At 46.9% G+C, this 16,638-nt stretch overlaps 1 protein-coding gene across 1 annotated transcript in view; it reads right to left on the reverse strand.

Moving 5' to 3' along the window:
* The window catches only part of LOC146079547 (serpin B5-like), a 48,279-nt gene extending 34,909 nt beyond the window's left edge, over positions 1–13,370 (reverse strand). The window contains exons 1-2 of the mRNA XM_083186281.1: positions 13,214–13,370; positions 4,987–5,157 (exon numbers count right to left, since the gene is read on the reverse strand). Of these exons, the coding sequence (XP_083042407.1) occupies positions 4,987–5,154 (168 nt within the window). The 5' untranslated portion in view covers positions 5,155–5,157; positions 13,214–13,370. The remainder of the gene's footprint in view (positions 1–4,986; positions 5,158–13,213) is intronic.
* Positions 13,371–16,638: the final 3,268 nt, after the last annotated feature.

The following is a 16,638-nucleotide window of genomic DNA, read 5'->3' on the forward strand; positions in this document are numbered from 1 at the left end:
ATCATTTGATAATTGCCTGGCCTGCAAATTCACAGCGATGCAATAAGGTCTGATTAACCCCCATGTTACGGACTGCTTCTGATTAATCTCTGTGACGTTATTGTAATATGTTATTGTAAAGTATGGGTCAAAATACCCATACTTTACTTCCTCAGATTTTCAGTGCTCTTTTTATTTACATGGGGACTTCTGCACTTTCCAGGCACCAATTTGCCAATATAAAGTAGTTTCAGTCACCTGAGTCAGGTAATGTGTTGACGCATTGTGATTTCATATAAGGGCCATGACTGAGGCAGCTTCACTAAGTCTGAATAGTGTGTCTATTAACAAACTGCGCACGTAGGACTCAGTCATAAATTATTTATAGCAAAGTAAAATGAGTGGTTGCGCTAGGTAAATAACTTACATCATTATGTCAAGGAAATAGTTGACAAAACATTTGATAAAATCTCTATACTTTTTTAAAAATGTAATATGCTTAAAAACAAATGATATAATGTGCTTTTGATGCAGTACATATATATTTCTACACAGAATCATTTTATAATAATGTATTATATTATTGGTCTGTTTTCTTTATAAACATGGACAATCGGCTTTGCTAAAAAGTGACTTCATAGAAAATAATAGGAAGAAATGAATTTGGCGTGCAACTACAGGGTACAGTCCAAAGTACATATAGACATACTGGAATTACTGTAATTCAGTGTTTGGAGGTGCAGTGCATGCCACAGATGTTCAGTACAGAACCTTACACATGCACCGGACCCTACTGCACATGTACAGTGATTGACAGTCTTCTACCACGTGGGGTTGGAGTAGTGAGAGAGACAGACAAATAGACAGACACCATTTCCCAAAACTGAGGCATTTTGCTGCTTTTGTTGGGTAGAAAAAAGGCCATAATTTATTCTTTGTTGGATCTGCGGAGGCAGGCTTGCTTGCCCTTTGCATTGGGGTGTTGCAGATGAGGCTGGATACATTCAGATTAGGGAAGCCAATCCCAGAGCATTTTTTCAATCCCGGAATTCGGGATTGAAAAATGCCCGATCCCGGGATTGGCTTCCCTAATTAAAAAAAACCGCCCCGGCCGCCCTGCATATTTACTTACATGTGCAGTGCGGCCGGGCGGGTGTTCGGTGAAGCTGGGAGGGTGGGCGGTCCATTGCTGGAGCCGGGCGGGAGGCGGCCACTTCACTTCCGGAGCCGGGCAGGGAGGTGTGCGGGCGGCCGGGCAGGCGGCCGGGCGATGACAGGACGGGGCTGCGCAGCTTCTTGGCCTGCGCAGCGTGACCTCTGGCCTCGTCACGCTGCGCAGAGCCACAACGCCGGGAAGGGAGTAGCCGGGCAGCGTCTGAGCACTTGCTCAGACGCTGCCGGCATTAGACTGCGCATGCGCAGTCTAATCCCGAAATCCCGGGATTGGAAACTCCAATCCCGGGATTGAAATCCCGGCGTTTTAGGAGCCAAATCCCGGGATCCCGCCGATCCCGATCCCGGGATTGGCCACCCTAATTCAGATCACTAACGCAAGCAGGAGCATTGCACAATCTCTCCGGACCTCTGCAGTGATGTGGTGGCCTCTAACTGCCAACAAGTCTGCAAGTGCAGAGACCAGCTGATTATCAGTTCCTCCTGACACACACACTGCTGTGCTGTACATTTGTCTGCGTGTGTGTGTGGAGGTAGTATCTTCCCGTGGGGGTTGTAACTCCAGGGGGATATGTAACCACATTATGCCACCCAGATTGCGCCAAAATTCACATTATGCAACATGGCAGGGGGATAGGGTTGCTAGGTGGACACTATGAAGATCGCTATACATTAGGTCAATCACTATAGATCCACAGGGATTACGTCGGCACATGAAATAGGTCGACATTGGCTAAGGTTGACAGGGTCGGAAGGTCGACACAAGCATTAGGTCGACAATGGGAGGTCCACAGTCAAAAGGTCGACATGAGTTTAAAAAAAAAATTGCAGACAGGCAATATTCGATACCCAAACATCCGCTAGGGTGTGGCATGAGAATATAATAGTGTGCCCAAAGCATGGCGAGCCGTGAGTGGGGATGCGGTACACTGATACGTTGTCCATGTTGACCTATGTCGAAATTCGGGACAAAAATTGTGAAAAACTCATGTTGACCTTCTGACTCTCGACCTTAGCCATGTCGACCTACTTCATGTATCAACCTAAGCACTACCGCTCTATAGTGGTCGACCTACTGTATGTTGACCTTCATAATGTCTACCCTATGAACCATACCCATGGCAGGGATGCAGGGACAGAGATGACGGGGTGACGCAGGCACAGAGATGCTGGGGTAATATAAGGACAGAGTCAGCGGGCTGATGCAGGGAGAGAGATGGTGGGGTGACACAGGGAAAGTGACGGCGAGAATACAGGGAAAGTGATGCCGGGGACGCCGGGACAGTGACAGCGGGGTGGCACAGGGGCAATGATGGCGGGGTGATGCAGGGACAGTGACAGCGAGGACTCTAGGACTGCAGGGATGTAGGAACAGTGGAGCACTATAACATATTTACTGAGCATACCTACCTGGGGTCCAGCAGTTCTCCAGTGGTGGCGGGACGGCGCTCTGACAGCAGCAGGGATGAGAGCCGGGTACAACCCACGTGGGCCCCCGACAGAGGTCAAGTCGCAGCAGGGAGTAGAGCCACCTGGCAGGGCTACAGCAGCAGCAGGGATGTCAGCCGGGCACATCCCCGTGGGTACCCAGCAGTGGTGTATCAGCAAAAGTAAGGGGAGTGGTAATGGGACTGGCGGTGGCACCCCAGAGCTGCTTCCTGTTAGTGCAGCAGGACGCTGCACAACATTTCCGGGTTAGTGGAAAGTGCCATACCACCGCATATCGGCCCACTTTGGCCATTGGTATTATGTAGTCTGCTCCCAGCTTTCTATAGCAAGGAAGAATGACCTTTAAAATAAGCTATGAATATCAGCTCAGAATCCATTCAAACACTGCATCTGGCTACCAGTGATTTCTACAATAGTTATGAATGCAAAAAAAAGAAAGAAAAATCTGGTCAAAATTGTTGTTTTCTTGTAGTTTTGAAATAAAAATGCATTTCACACATACAGTAGGACCTGATTCTGGCCCTATAGCACAACTGCAAAGTGGTGCGTCCCATTGATAAGTGAAGAGGATGAATGCCAGGGGGGCTTGGTTAAGCCACCAGAGCAGGTCACTGAGAGCCAAACCAGCCAGCTGGACTACATTGGGTGGCTAATTCAGCACAATAGAACAGCAGCGGTGGAGCAGGGTACCTACTCCTGGATAGCTTGCCAAATAAATAGTCACTTGCAGGATTTTGACCCAGGTGACACAGGAACAACTGCAGGTCATCCGCGAGCAAACCTGGGTGATGACGGCCCTGCAGAGAGAGTGGGCAGTACAAAGAGCTCATACAATATCAACGGCCAGCTCCCTTCAATGTATCCCACAGGATGCCACGCCAGTGGACCCTCAAGGTGCAGTGTCTGGCGGCAGTGGGGTGGAGTATGTATATAAGACACGCTAAAACAATTTTAGAGCTAATGGGGAAATTTACTAAGATCGAATGGGTACTATAAATGCATGTATACTTACCCATTCAATGTGAAATACAGCCAGTAAATTAGCTTTTTCTAATTAACTGTCAAATTCTGCTGATTTGCCTTATTTATATACTGCAAGGTCAGCTGAATTTGTGTTTACAAATGAAAACGCCATTGATAGAACATGACTGTATATGGTGGTGTGCTAATTTACTATCATTTGAAGGGCTGAATTTGGCCGGTAATTTAGCCAAAAATATGATGGGTAAACACACTAATAAAGTATAACTTTAATACATACTACAAACACACACACATACATACTCGCCTATAGGGTCCCCTGTATGCCTGTTCTCTTCTCCAGCAGAATCATTAGGAGTCACTGTGAAAATAAATTATACTCGCCATCTCCTCTGGAGGAGATCGTGTCATCTTCAGTCCATGTAGGCATTTATAATTGAAAAAATAAACCAAGTAGCCCATATCCACCGGACCGAGGAGCCACAAGTGTGTTTACACTTCCAGCTCATCCCCGAGAATGAGGGAATCCTTGGTGACATCATTCACCAGGTCCTCCCTCAGCCAATCAGGAGTGAGCTCCGGGGGAGATCTGTGCCTGATTGGCTCTGCGCGGCTCCATAAAAGCCCATGTCTTTTTTTTTTTATACTCCAACCCAGGGGTGGTGGGGACGGCCCCGGGCTTCAACCCTGGCTGGTTGGACTAAAGATGTCTAACCGTGTCCAAGTTACAAACTCAAAAACATCTGGATCTGTCTTTTTACAAGCTGCTCTTCTTTGAAGATGAAACCTCTCAAGTTTGAGTGAACTCGGACTGTTGCATTGGCTGACATAGTAAAATTTCATTTTTTTGTGTGTAAAAATCAGACAAAAGATCATTACGTCCCAGCTATATAGTCTATATATAGTATAAATAAAAATAAATCATATTTTTTTAAATATGCAATTTGAAACACATCCGTATATTAAGAAAGGGTGCTGTTCAGAACTGTGACAGGACATCCGTGTGTAGGGTGTGGGGCTTCTGGCTCTGGTACGCAGTGTCCTTAGATTGTTTGGCATTGCAGTAGTGCTACTTATTGCACAGTGCTATTCCACGCATCCTGCAAACCACATGCAGGTGGGACACTGATGGTGCCACTCTCATGGCCCTGAGATATGGCATCGCTTGCACAATGCTATTTTCGGCCCTGACGCTATGAGAAAAGAAACCTCAACTTTGCAAGCATTTTCCTGTTAAATTGTAAGTCCCTCAGTAAGATGAATTGCTGCTATTACTAGTGGAGATGAGGCCTATTCTAAATGACACAAATTAGCATAAATTAGCATAATAAGGTTGGAACAACAAGTACAGTAACAGCTCTTCTTATAGGGAACTAAATAATATGGTTTAAAGTGTTTACCTACCTTTTCTATCTCAGTTGCAGTATTTCCCTTGGATCCTTTAAAGACTAAAGCCAAAGAGTATGACAGACATATTGGAGAGAAGATAAAATTTTCTGTCTTGAACTGTTCAGTTAATTTTTTTAAAACATCCATTGCCAAAGCTGTATTTGCCTGATGGAAACCCTCCATTTTCTGAAAGAAGAAATGGCTTATGAAGACTTTAATACAGTAGCACCTAAAATACACGTGACGTAAAACAATACAACTTTAGATTTTAAATAAAATTTAAAAAGTGAATCAATTTTACTGTTTTACCCCCCCCCCCCCCCCCCCAGGCCATGAACTCTGTTTCCTACTGTACTTCCTGTCTAAACTATTGCATCAGCTACTTAGTTCCTGGAAAAAATGGAATGCCAAGGTTGTGGCATTGTGGATGTGGTAAGAATAGCAGTGGTAAAAATTGAAGTGGTCAAGGGCGGTGCTACCTGCTCAGCAAAGGATGTAAAGCATGGGTCTTCAAACTGTGGCCCTCCAGATGTTGTGAAACTACAAATCCCAGCATGCCTTGCCACAGTTTTAACACTCCCTTATAGCAAAACTGTGGCAAGGCATGCTGGGATTTGTAGTTTCACAACATCTGGAAGGCTACAGTTTGAAGACCCATGATGTAAAGCCAGGCTGGAGAGGCTATAGAAGCGCTCTCCCTGATCTGCACCCTGCTCTGCATCCTGCTGATTCCTAACAGCTGGCATTGCGCCTAACACACTGCCTGACAGGCAGCACTGGCAGCTGTGACAGCTTAAGGAAGCAGTTCCCAAAAAGGGGGCATAGCTACATGGCACCTGGGCTTCTGTTTGTCACAGAGACTTGATCCAACCAGCCAGACTGTGTTAAGTAAATAGAGGTACAGTGAGTGAGCAAGTAAGGCAATGGAAGTGTGTGTGTGTGTGTGTGTGTGTGTGTGTGTGTGTGTGTGTGTGTGTGTGTGTGTGTGTGTGGGGGGGGGGGGGGCATTATGTGTGTAAGCAGTGCTGCTACTGTAGTGGGATATAAAAGGCATCCTGGCGCTCAGGATAGGTCATAAGGGGATACGGTCATTGGGTCTACAGTATGTTGGTCGACAAGCATTTGGTCGACACTGTTAGGTTGACATGGGGATAGGTCGTCATGGGTTTAGGTTGACAGGTCATTAGGTCAACACAAGCATTAGGTCGACAGTCAAAAGGTCAGCATGGGGTTTTTCACAGTTTTTTGAGCCGACATGTGCCAACGGGTGGTATTTCACGCCCCAGCGACCACTAGGGCATGGTGGAGAATAAAATAGTGTGCAAGGGCAGCGAGGCACCGTACCCGAAGCATCGCAAGCAAGCGAGCGATGCAAGGGGATGTGGTGCACTGGAAACGGTGTCCATGTCGACTGTGTTGACACTCGAAAAAAAAACCATGTCGACCTTTTGACTGTCGACCTAGACACTGTCGACCTAATGCTTGTGTCGACCTATTGACCTGTCGACCTAAACCCATATTGACCTTGTCCCATGTCGACCTAGAACCATGTCGACCAACATGCTGTAGACCAAACATTTCCAACCCATCATAAGAATGACCCCGTCATCCCTATAATTCGGACAGGGGCTCCATCGGCATCTTAACTCTCTCCCCCTATCCCTAACCCTCCTTTGTAGCTCCCTAACCCTCCCTGCTAGTGCCTAACCCTGACCTTCCACTCCACAGCCTAACCCTAACCCTCCCTCTAAATGTCCAAATCTACCCCTCCTCTCTGCAGCCTAAACCTGACCTTCCCCACCCTGCAGCGGGACAGTGTCTATATAGCGGGACTGTCACACTGTAATTAGGACAGTTGGAAGGTATGATACTGTAGGTATTCTCTTTGCAATTAAATATCTCTTTAATCTTGGTCACCTACTCAGGGCCGGCACCACCACTAGGCAGCTTTAGGCATTTAACTAGGGTGCCGGCCACTAAAAGGCGGTACTGAGCCACTGAGGAAAGAAGGAAGAAAGCTGCAGCAGCCGGCTACCCAGGATGGAATTCATCGCAGCAGGGAGCAGGTAAGCCGTATGCCCGTAGCCCCCTGCCACCCCCCCCTGTTAAACCCGCTGTCTACCCTGCTTGGCTGTCTGAGGCTGCATCCACGGTCCCCGGGAGCCCCCCCCCCCGCAACAACATTCATGGCAGGCACCCGCTGACCCCCAACCCCCCCCCCCCACTGGTGTGGCGGAGATGTAATCTGCGGGGAGTTCCCGCACCGCCCTCCCAGCAAAATAATCAGAGGGTGGACCCGCCACCTGGATCAGCGGTGAACCCGCTGCCAGTCCATCTTTGGCTGCCCACACCGGCACACCCACGATCCCCGGGAGCCCCCCCCCCCCAGTGACGACATCCACAGCCGGCACCCGCTGCTGCACCCCCCCCCCCCCCCCCCCCCGCTGGAGCGAAATAATCCGCCAGAGCGGGTGAGTGGAGGGGAGATCGGGGGGTGGGGGGTAGAGCGGGGGTCACCTGGGGCTCCGACAGGGCTGGCACTGGCCCTGCACCTACTGTATGATCTCCACAGGTTCTGTGACTGGTTAAATTCAGATAAAATTCAAAGAACCTGTGTAAGTCAGAGATGTCCAGGATTAAAAAAAATATTGGGTGCAATTTAATATGATGAGAGGCAATCATTTACACTGCAAAACCAGTGTGATTTTGCAGTGTAAATGATTGGTGCTTTAAAAAACCTGGAGATTTCTTCCCAAATCTCTTACTTTCTGAATCTCTCATCCTATTAAATGTCACTAATTATGTCTAGACATAATGGCCCAGAGATAGCAAGGCATCACTAAATTTCATGCTGACAAAATGCTCACATGATTCCGCTTCTTCATGGATAAAAGACATTACTGTATGAAAAACGTAATTCCTTTTTGTTATGTGACACACCCATTTCAGTAACAGAAATTTCCCTGGAGATGAATAATGAAGATCAAGCCAGCCTGCATTGTAACACCACTATGAGACAGTCTTATTCACCATCACAGGAATAATATAGTATGAAAATAAAATCATATAATTGACATATTTCATATAGACATGCACACTATTTCCTGCATGAAGTTGTGTTGATTTTTATCCCGGTTACCCAGAGGCAAGATAAAAGTTGGTGCCCCATCCCATAGATAGATAGATATACAGACATACTGACAGACAGACAGAGCAGTGGGGAAGCCCTTACAGCAATATTAATCATTTGGCTAGCTAGCTTTGGTGCAGAAGCTCCTAAGAGCTCACTGCTGTCACTGTGTCCCATCCACTCACAGCCAGGCAGCTGAAGAGATTAACCACATGGAGATGGTCCATCTTATGAGTGCATAATGGGAGAATTACATAAGTGGTTTCAGGCTCAGATGCATGAAGATGTTATTTTTTATGGGCATGTATGGTATCACAGAAATGGTTGCAGACTTAGATGGTCTGTCCTATAAGTGTATAATAGGACAGGGTTGCCTACCCTCCCGGAATGGCCGGGAGGGTCCCGGAAATCGGGTCCACCTCCCGGCCCCCCGGAAAGGGTGGCAATCCTCCCGCATATCCCCCCCAGCTCCCGCGATGTGTCCCTCGGCGGGGGGGTTCACGGGTAAAATGCCACGATCGTGGCATTTTAGCCCCGCCCCCGCCGTGTAATGTCTGAAATACCGGCATTGCACGGCGGGGGGCGGGGCTAAAATGATGCAATGCTGTAGGCATGCCCCCAACAGGGCACCATCTGTGTGGCCACGTCCCCGAACCTCCTCTTTTTCACTCCGGGATATGGCCCCGCCCCCCTGCCTAACAGAGCTGGCTGCCCTCTTCCCTGAGCTCCCCCAGCACTTACAGTAATCTGCCATTTTTTTACAAGCTGCAAATCGCCCATTCTTTTGTATGGGTGTCACAGAAGTGGTTGCAGACTTAGATGCAAGGAGATGGTCTGTCCTATGGGTGGATAATTGGAGTGTCACAGAAGTGGTTGCAGGCTCAGACGCATGCAGAATGGTCAATCTTATGTGTGTTTATAGGTGTCACAGAAGTGGTTGCAGGCTCAGACACATGGGGATGGTCTGCTTATGGGTGAGTGTGTATAGGGGTCACAGAAGTGGTCAGGCACGCCATCAGGCTCCTTCCCCCTCCCCCTCCTCACCTGACTTACCGTAAACCGGCTCCTGCTCCCCCATTTCCTCTTCCGCTGAGCTGCACCTCGGAGGTCCCGGAGCGCAGGCTTCTTCAACTCAGGATGCCGGCGGGCAATTAAAATGCAGCATAGGTTGGTGAGCAAATCAGTGCTTGCATACCGGCAGCCACTCTGATGATTGCAAGTATGCGAGCTCTGATTGGCTCAAAAGACGGTGCAGCATTTTAATTGGCCAGCTTTGTCCTGGGTTCAATAAGTCTGCGATCTGGGACCTGCTTTGTTCAGTGCAGCAGAGGCAGTCCGGGGGGTTGCGGTGGGCAAAATGAGCTGCCCGGGCATTTCCAGAGGCCGGGGCCCGGGACAGCTGTACCCACAGCACCCACCTATTGGCGGCCCCGGAATTGATTTCAGGTTCAGATGCTAGGAGATAATCCCTCTTATGGGTGTAAAATAGGAGTCTCACAGAAATGGTTGCAGGCCCAGACACATGGAGATGGTCCATCATATGGGTGTATAATGGGAGTGTCACAGAAGTGGTGGCAGGCTCAGATGGATGAAGATGGTCTGTCTTATGGGTGTCTTTAAGTGGCAGTTTTTACCGGTACTTATGTAATATCTGGGCGCCCAATTTTGACATCGCATCGCATGCAATATAGTGGCATAAAATTCATGCGATTCGATTTTTCATTGTAAAGACCCGATTTTTAATTGTATAGTCACCCAAGGGTGATTTCATACCCCCACTATCCAACTACGCATGGAGTAGTTGGAGCGTGTCGAGCGCAGCGAGCCCCGCGAGGGGATGCAGAATACATGTAAAGTAATCTGCGTGCGCTCGCCACGCTTCGGGCTCGGTGGCTCGATACGCTCGCCACACTATATAAAATCTTGGTGTCATGTATATCTCTAAGTGTGGCTGTTCATTGTCTTTTACTAATAAATTTGATATTCTCACTAGAATGTTGTTTTTATCTTATATAATTATAAATACTGTGTACAATGCATATATATTTAAGCCAGATATATATACCCTTAATAGCTTAAATTAATTGTTAATTATACTGATTTAAATGTTCCCATTCTTATTGCTGATTCCACAACATTTAATCCAAACATCATTGTTTCTCCTCCCTAATGCCAGTTGGTAATGTATCTTCATTCAGTTTCATCTTATTTATTAAACATACACTAAATGTCACCCAACAGCATCAGCAACCCTTAAGGGCAGATGCACTGGATGATTTTCATATATATGAATACATTGGCTGAGCATTTGTTTTGTGCTTATTCAGCTAATGACTTTGCCAACTTCATTTCTACCTAAATATTCTGCTGCTCTGAATGTTCACAGAATGTCATTAAGCCAATGAAATGTATTCTTAATTATAGTGTACTTAATGATGCTCACCTAAAAATGACTTTCATCTATAATTATTAACTTTTAAAAATATTTCCAAACATGCTCAATAATGTAGTCAATTCTGGTTGAAATGTGACTGAAGGCACAGGTAATTTTGAACCAAAACCTAATAAATATTTATGAAACTATTTGACTGGATTTAATAACTTTTTAAAGAATAGTGAGATATAGGGGAATGTTACACACATTTACAGTAGGAAGGGATCAGCATCTACAGTATGTTAATTTAATGATAAATTCTGGAGTAGATGTAATCTACTCCATTATGGGGAAGAAGTGGTATCAGTGCACGTTATGGCCCTTATTCAGATCTGATTGCAGCACACATTTGTTCTCAAAATGGGCAAAACCATGCTGCACTGCAGGTGGGGCAGATGTAACATGTAGAGAGTTAGATTTGAGTGTTATTTTGTTTCTGTGCAGGGTAAATACTGGCTGCTTTATTTTTACACTGCAATTTAGATTTCAGCTTCAATACAAATTTAACTCTCTCTTCACATGTTACAACTGCCCCACCTGCAGTGCACATGGTTTTGCCCATTTTGAGAACAAATTTGTACTGCGATCAGATCTGAATAAGGGCCTATGTGCGCTGATACCCCTTCTCATAAGACGTAAGTGATTACTGGCAAGTGACAAGGACACATGTCATTATCATTGCTAGCAATGTATGAATGATCAATGGCACTGACCTTTCCGATACCAGCAGTTATCGAATTCAACAGTTGTAGTTGCCCCATCACTACAACAGGGACAGCTTTGTCCCTGGCTGCAGTGGCTGCCAGTCCTGGCTGCACAGTAGATCTCCTGTATGTTGCCCATACACATGTGTGATCAGATGTGATGGGACATTGCAGTTCGATGTCCCATCACATCTGATCACATTGTGGTGCTTCAGTGTGGTTTTTTTCCTGCACCCAATGTCGCATGCCATATGTGATGCCACATTAGGTGCTGGAAGAGGGCAGGCGGCACTGTGAAGCAGCACTGGTGGTGGCAAGGATAATTTAAAGAGAAAACTTTTTAAGTCACTGGGCGGCCCTCCGATTGGCTGGGCTCCACCGCTGCTTCACAGCGCAACACTTCACCACTGCCAGCCCTGTTGCATGGTACTGCCCTCCACCACCCCAAACCCTCCACCGGCACTTCGGCCCCCACTCCCCAAACCCACTGCCGGAGCTCTGGTCCACACTCTCCAAACCAGCCGCCAATGCTACAGCCAATGATCGCATTGCGAGCTAATGTGGTTTTTAACCACATGCAATGTACTATATGCAGTAATAATGACTGACAATGGGGTAATGTGTCAAGGGCAGAAATTTGCTCAGTATGTGAGAATGTATCAACATGCAGTTACAACAATTGAAACATTAATCAACATACATAATGGTGCAGGAAATACATTTAAGATACAGTACATCCAATAACAATACAATGCAATGGGGATGTGCGGTTGACCAATGGAGGGTGGGCAGCGCTTGGCTTTGTGGCAATTGGTAGAAGGTAATAGTAATGATAGGTGGGGTGTGGACATCCAATGAGAAAAAAGGGGGGTGGGGGTGATGGGGTGTCTGCGACTTTTGGAGAACGTGGGTTCGTGTCCAGTTGAGATGCAAGTGTGCAGTACTATTCAGCACACTCACATCTGGTTCTCGGAGGTGTGGTGGGGCCCGGTGTTGGCACGTGGTATGGTGATGGTGGTCTTCAGGGAGGATCCCGGGGATGCCAATGTCTGCAAGCAGGGGATGCGAGTGCCGTGTGGAGCATGGGAGTGGTTGCTGGAGAGGACAGTGGTGGTGGGTCTGGAGTCACCATTTGTCACCCCTGTGTGGGTAAGCTTGACAGCGCAGGCCGCTGGGGTGGACACCTGCCACCCTGGTCGACTTCCGCTGTGAGGGACGTGGTTGGTCTAGTGACCTGCCCTGTCACGCCTACCAACTTGGGGTGACACATAGAATCCTGAATACCACTGCACACTTGTATCTCAACTGGACAAGAGCCCATGCTCTCCAAAGTTGAGGAGCCCCCGCTAGCTCACTCCCTTTTTTGTTTCCTTTGACTACATTGGGTGTCCGCACAACCACCTATCATTACTATTACCTTCTACCCATTGCCACAAAGCCAAGCGCTGGCCACCCTCCATTGGTCAACCGCACATCCCCATTGCATTGCATTGTTATTTGATGTACTGTATCTTAAATGTACATTTACCTACTTCTTATATTTTTTTTTTATCATTACGGTATATTGTATTTCATCTAAACATTTATTTTACTCATACAATAGAAGTGGTAGAATATGAGATGATCTAATGGGGTGAAATTTAATAGAGAGATTCAGAAAGTGAGAGATTTGGGAAGAAATCTCCAGTGTGATGTTGCAATGTAAATGATTGTCGCTGTAAAAAAAACTGGAGATTTCTTACCAAACCTCTCACCTTCTAAATCTCTCATCCTATTACATTTCCCCCATGGCGTTAACACATTATGAACTGTAGGAGGTAAGACTATAATTAAATACGCTAAGCAAATCAATATAATTATATATTTTGCATGACAAATGCATGTTTTAATGCACATTCTGTATCATATTCAATAGTATGAATAGTAGAAAGCTTGCAACAGGCATGTAAATGACAGAATCTGTACACTGCTTACCTTGTTTTAGCCAGACAAAAGAGTGATCCAGAAACAGATGCAGAACAGAGAGAGCTTTGTAGTTATGCTGCTGCCTTAAGGTGCTGAAATAATGTGTAATAGTACCTGAGAACAAGTAACACACCCAGCAACATGTATGAAGGCATGCATGAGTCAGTTCTCTTCCTACCCAACAAAAATGATAAGTATTGGCAGCGTGTATAAAGTACACTAGGGCTGTGGCTAAATGTAGCTGTAGCGCTGTAAGAAAAACACGCTTGTGCAGATTGCTGTCTTTACTACAGTGTTTTGGATTCCTGGGTTCCGTGCACTTTTAATTGCATCTGAAAAAAATCCTGCCAATTAACAGTAGCTTACACAAATAATCTAATAACAGCAATAAATGTATTATTACAATTAATTTATTAGACATGTGGGGCTGAGTACTAAGGTGATATCTCTACTGCAGAGATAGAAAAAATGGGTACTTGTTTCCTAGCACGGCCACAAATCTTGGCCATCGGGGGTAATTTGAGTGGCCTGCGACGCGACCGACGCGATGCCCCCGATTTTTCCATTGAAATGCATTGAAAACAGTGAAAAATCGGGTCGGTCGCGTCGTGTGCACCTAAAAATGCTTAAATGGTCCAGACGCGATGCCCCCGATTTCCCCATAGGGAACAATGTTAAATGCCTCAATTTACCCGCGATGACCACGATTTGCCATAGGAAACAATGTTAAATGGATCAATTTACCCAAATCAGCATAGGAACAATAGTAAATGGGCCAAAAACACCCCTGAACATTGAAATGTCCCCCCAAAAGTAGTTGACGCCACCCCGTCATCAACGTGAACCCGAAGCGTGGTGAGCGCAGCGAGCCCGCGAGGGGCGGCGGTACGCGTCCTCCGACCTTTTCATGCCCTACTTTCCACTAGGGCGTGGAGTGAGAATAGAATAGTGTGGCGAGCGCAGCGCGCCACCGAGCCCGAAGCGTGGCGAGCGCAGCGAGCCCCGCGAGGGGACGCGGATACCTTCACAGGTAAACGCGTCCCTTCGCGGGCTTCCCAGGTGTCCGCGTCGCCATGGACACCTGGGAAGCCCGCGAGGGGACGCGTATAACTGTGAAGGTATCCGCGTCCCCTCGCGGGGCTCGCTGCGCTCGCCACGCTTCGGGCTCGGTGGCTCGCTGCGCTCGCCACACTATTCTATTCTCACTCCACGCCCTAGTGGATAGTAGGGCATGAAAAGGTCGGAGGACGCGTACCGCCGCCCCTCGCGGGCTCGCTGCGCTCGCCACGCTTCGGGTTCACGTTGATGGCGGGGTGGCGTCAATAACTTTTGGGGGGACATTTCAATGTTCAGGGGTGTTTTTGGCCCATTTACCATTGTTCCCTATGATAATTGGGCTAAATTGAGCCATTTCACATTGTTTCCTATGGGAAATCGTGGTCATCGCGGGTAAATTGAGGCATTTAACATTGTTCTCTATGGGGAAATCGCGGGCATCGCGTCTGGCCATCGCACCCGATTTTTTTAGCGGCCGCGATGGCCCCGATTTTACCCCCGATGACGGCGATTCTGATCGGTGTGGCCGTGCTAGGAAACAAGTACCAAAAAATGTAAACAATGAGTGTGGAAAATTGCTGTAAGTAGGCCTGCCATAACATCCTTTTAATCTGTTACACCTATGATTTACTGTGGATAAATTCAAGCCTGCATTTAAGAACCTGTGTATATAGTAGTTCAGGGTAGCAACTGAGGGGGGAGGTGCTAGGGGGTTGCATACCCTGGATGGTAGATATGATCAGTGCCAGATTAAGGTCTAAATGGGCCTGGAGCTGAAAATGATCAAGGGCCTATTATGCACAATAATAGGGGTTGTGGCCAGCACCTAATAATGTGGGAAGCGTGACAGTGTTCTGGTTGGGTGGTCTGCTCATGGGTGTGTCTCTATTTATGTAAATACTTTCAACTAATTAAATATGCCTGGAAAGGAAAACTGCAGGGAGATATATTGGCGGGTGCCCTCCACAGGACACCGATGTCCTAAGATACTTGCGTGGTGAGGCGGCACACCGTCATACAAAAAAATACTGAAAGCTAAATCTTGGTACACAACATTTCAGCACCTTTTATGTGGTCACCTAAGTTTACCACACCATATACCCCTTATACAAATCATGCAACTCAATAGTAACCCCCTTATACTGTACTTGCCTCTTACACATTATGCCAAATGGAATGAGACAAAATCCACACCATCTGAGCCAAAATTCACACTGGCACACAGATTGAGTCTACATTCAGGTTATGCCACACAGATTAAGGTAACATTCACATTTTGCCACATGGATTGAGCCAAAATACACACTATACTAAAATTGATTGAGCTATAATGCACAATATACTTCATAAATAGGGGCATTGCGTACCAAAGGCAACCATTAAAAATTTACACCATAATGCCCATTACATTTTCAGCCACACACCGTAATGTCCATTACGTATTATGCCAAACACAATAATGCCTATTAAAAAGTATGCTAAATAATTGCTGCTTACCTACAGGCTCATTGCCAGGGGTTCCATGCTCATTGCCAGGGGTTCCATGCTCGTTAACATATGGGATTACATGCTCATTGCCAAGGGGGAATACATGCTCGCAGTAACTGGGGGACAGCCGCCGCCGAGCAGAAATGACAGCCATTGACAGCCGGGCAGAGAGCAGGGGGCTGCAAGTCCCGGCTATTTGAAATAATACCCCTTTCACACCCCTTTCACACCAGAAAATGGCCCCTTTTACACTAGCCTAATTCCTGTATTTGCTGGTGTGAGGGGGAGAGAACCCCCGCACACACACACACACACACTTTAACCAACCAGCTATATCTTTGGAACCAACTGATCAATTTACATGAGTCAATTTACAGTATCATATTGAAGAACTTTTGAGCGGGCTTCGAATGATTTTGGTCCCGTGAAACTGGGCCGTTTGGTTCCAGAGAAATCTGCCCTCAAACAACATGAACAGCCATGAAATTACATTTCCGAAATGAAAAAAATTGGTTTACCCACAATATTTCAGGAACCAATTAACCCATATGGACCAGCCTGGTATCAGATTAATGGCCTAGCAATTTGGGTTCAACTGAGATAAACATTGCGCTTCAGTGATGCCAGAGGGGGAACTGGCAGCCATTGGAACTGGGTGGGGGTCGGAATTAGTGGGTCCCATGTTATCCTATGGGGAACGTTCCAGGTTTGCCTGGCTCTGTCTCCGGCTCCCGGGGTGCTAGCCACGCGGGCCAAGGCTCATTGGAAAGCGCCGGTCCTCTGCTACAAAATGGAGAGTGGGCCTGGATCTGTAGCTCCATCAGGCCCATTTTTAACCTAGCCCTGGATATCATACCCATACGTGCTTGCAGGAGGAGGGGGGGGGGGGT

This window comes from Crinia signifera, chromosome 5, assembly GCF_055691185.1.
Source record: "Crinia signifera chromosome 5, ASM5569118v1, whole genome shotgun sequence".
NCBI lineage: Eukaryota > Metazoa > Chordata > Amphibia > Anura > Myobatrachidae > Crinia > Crinia signifera.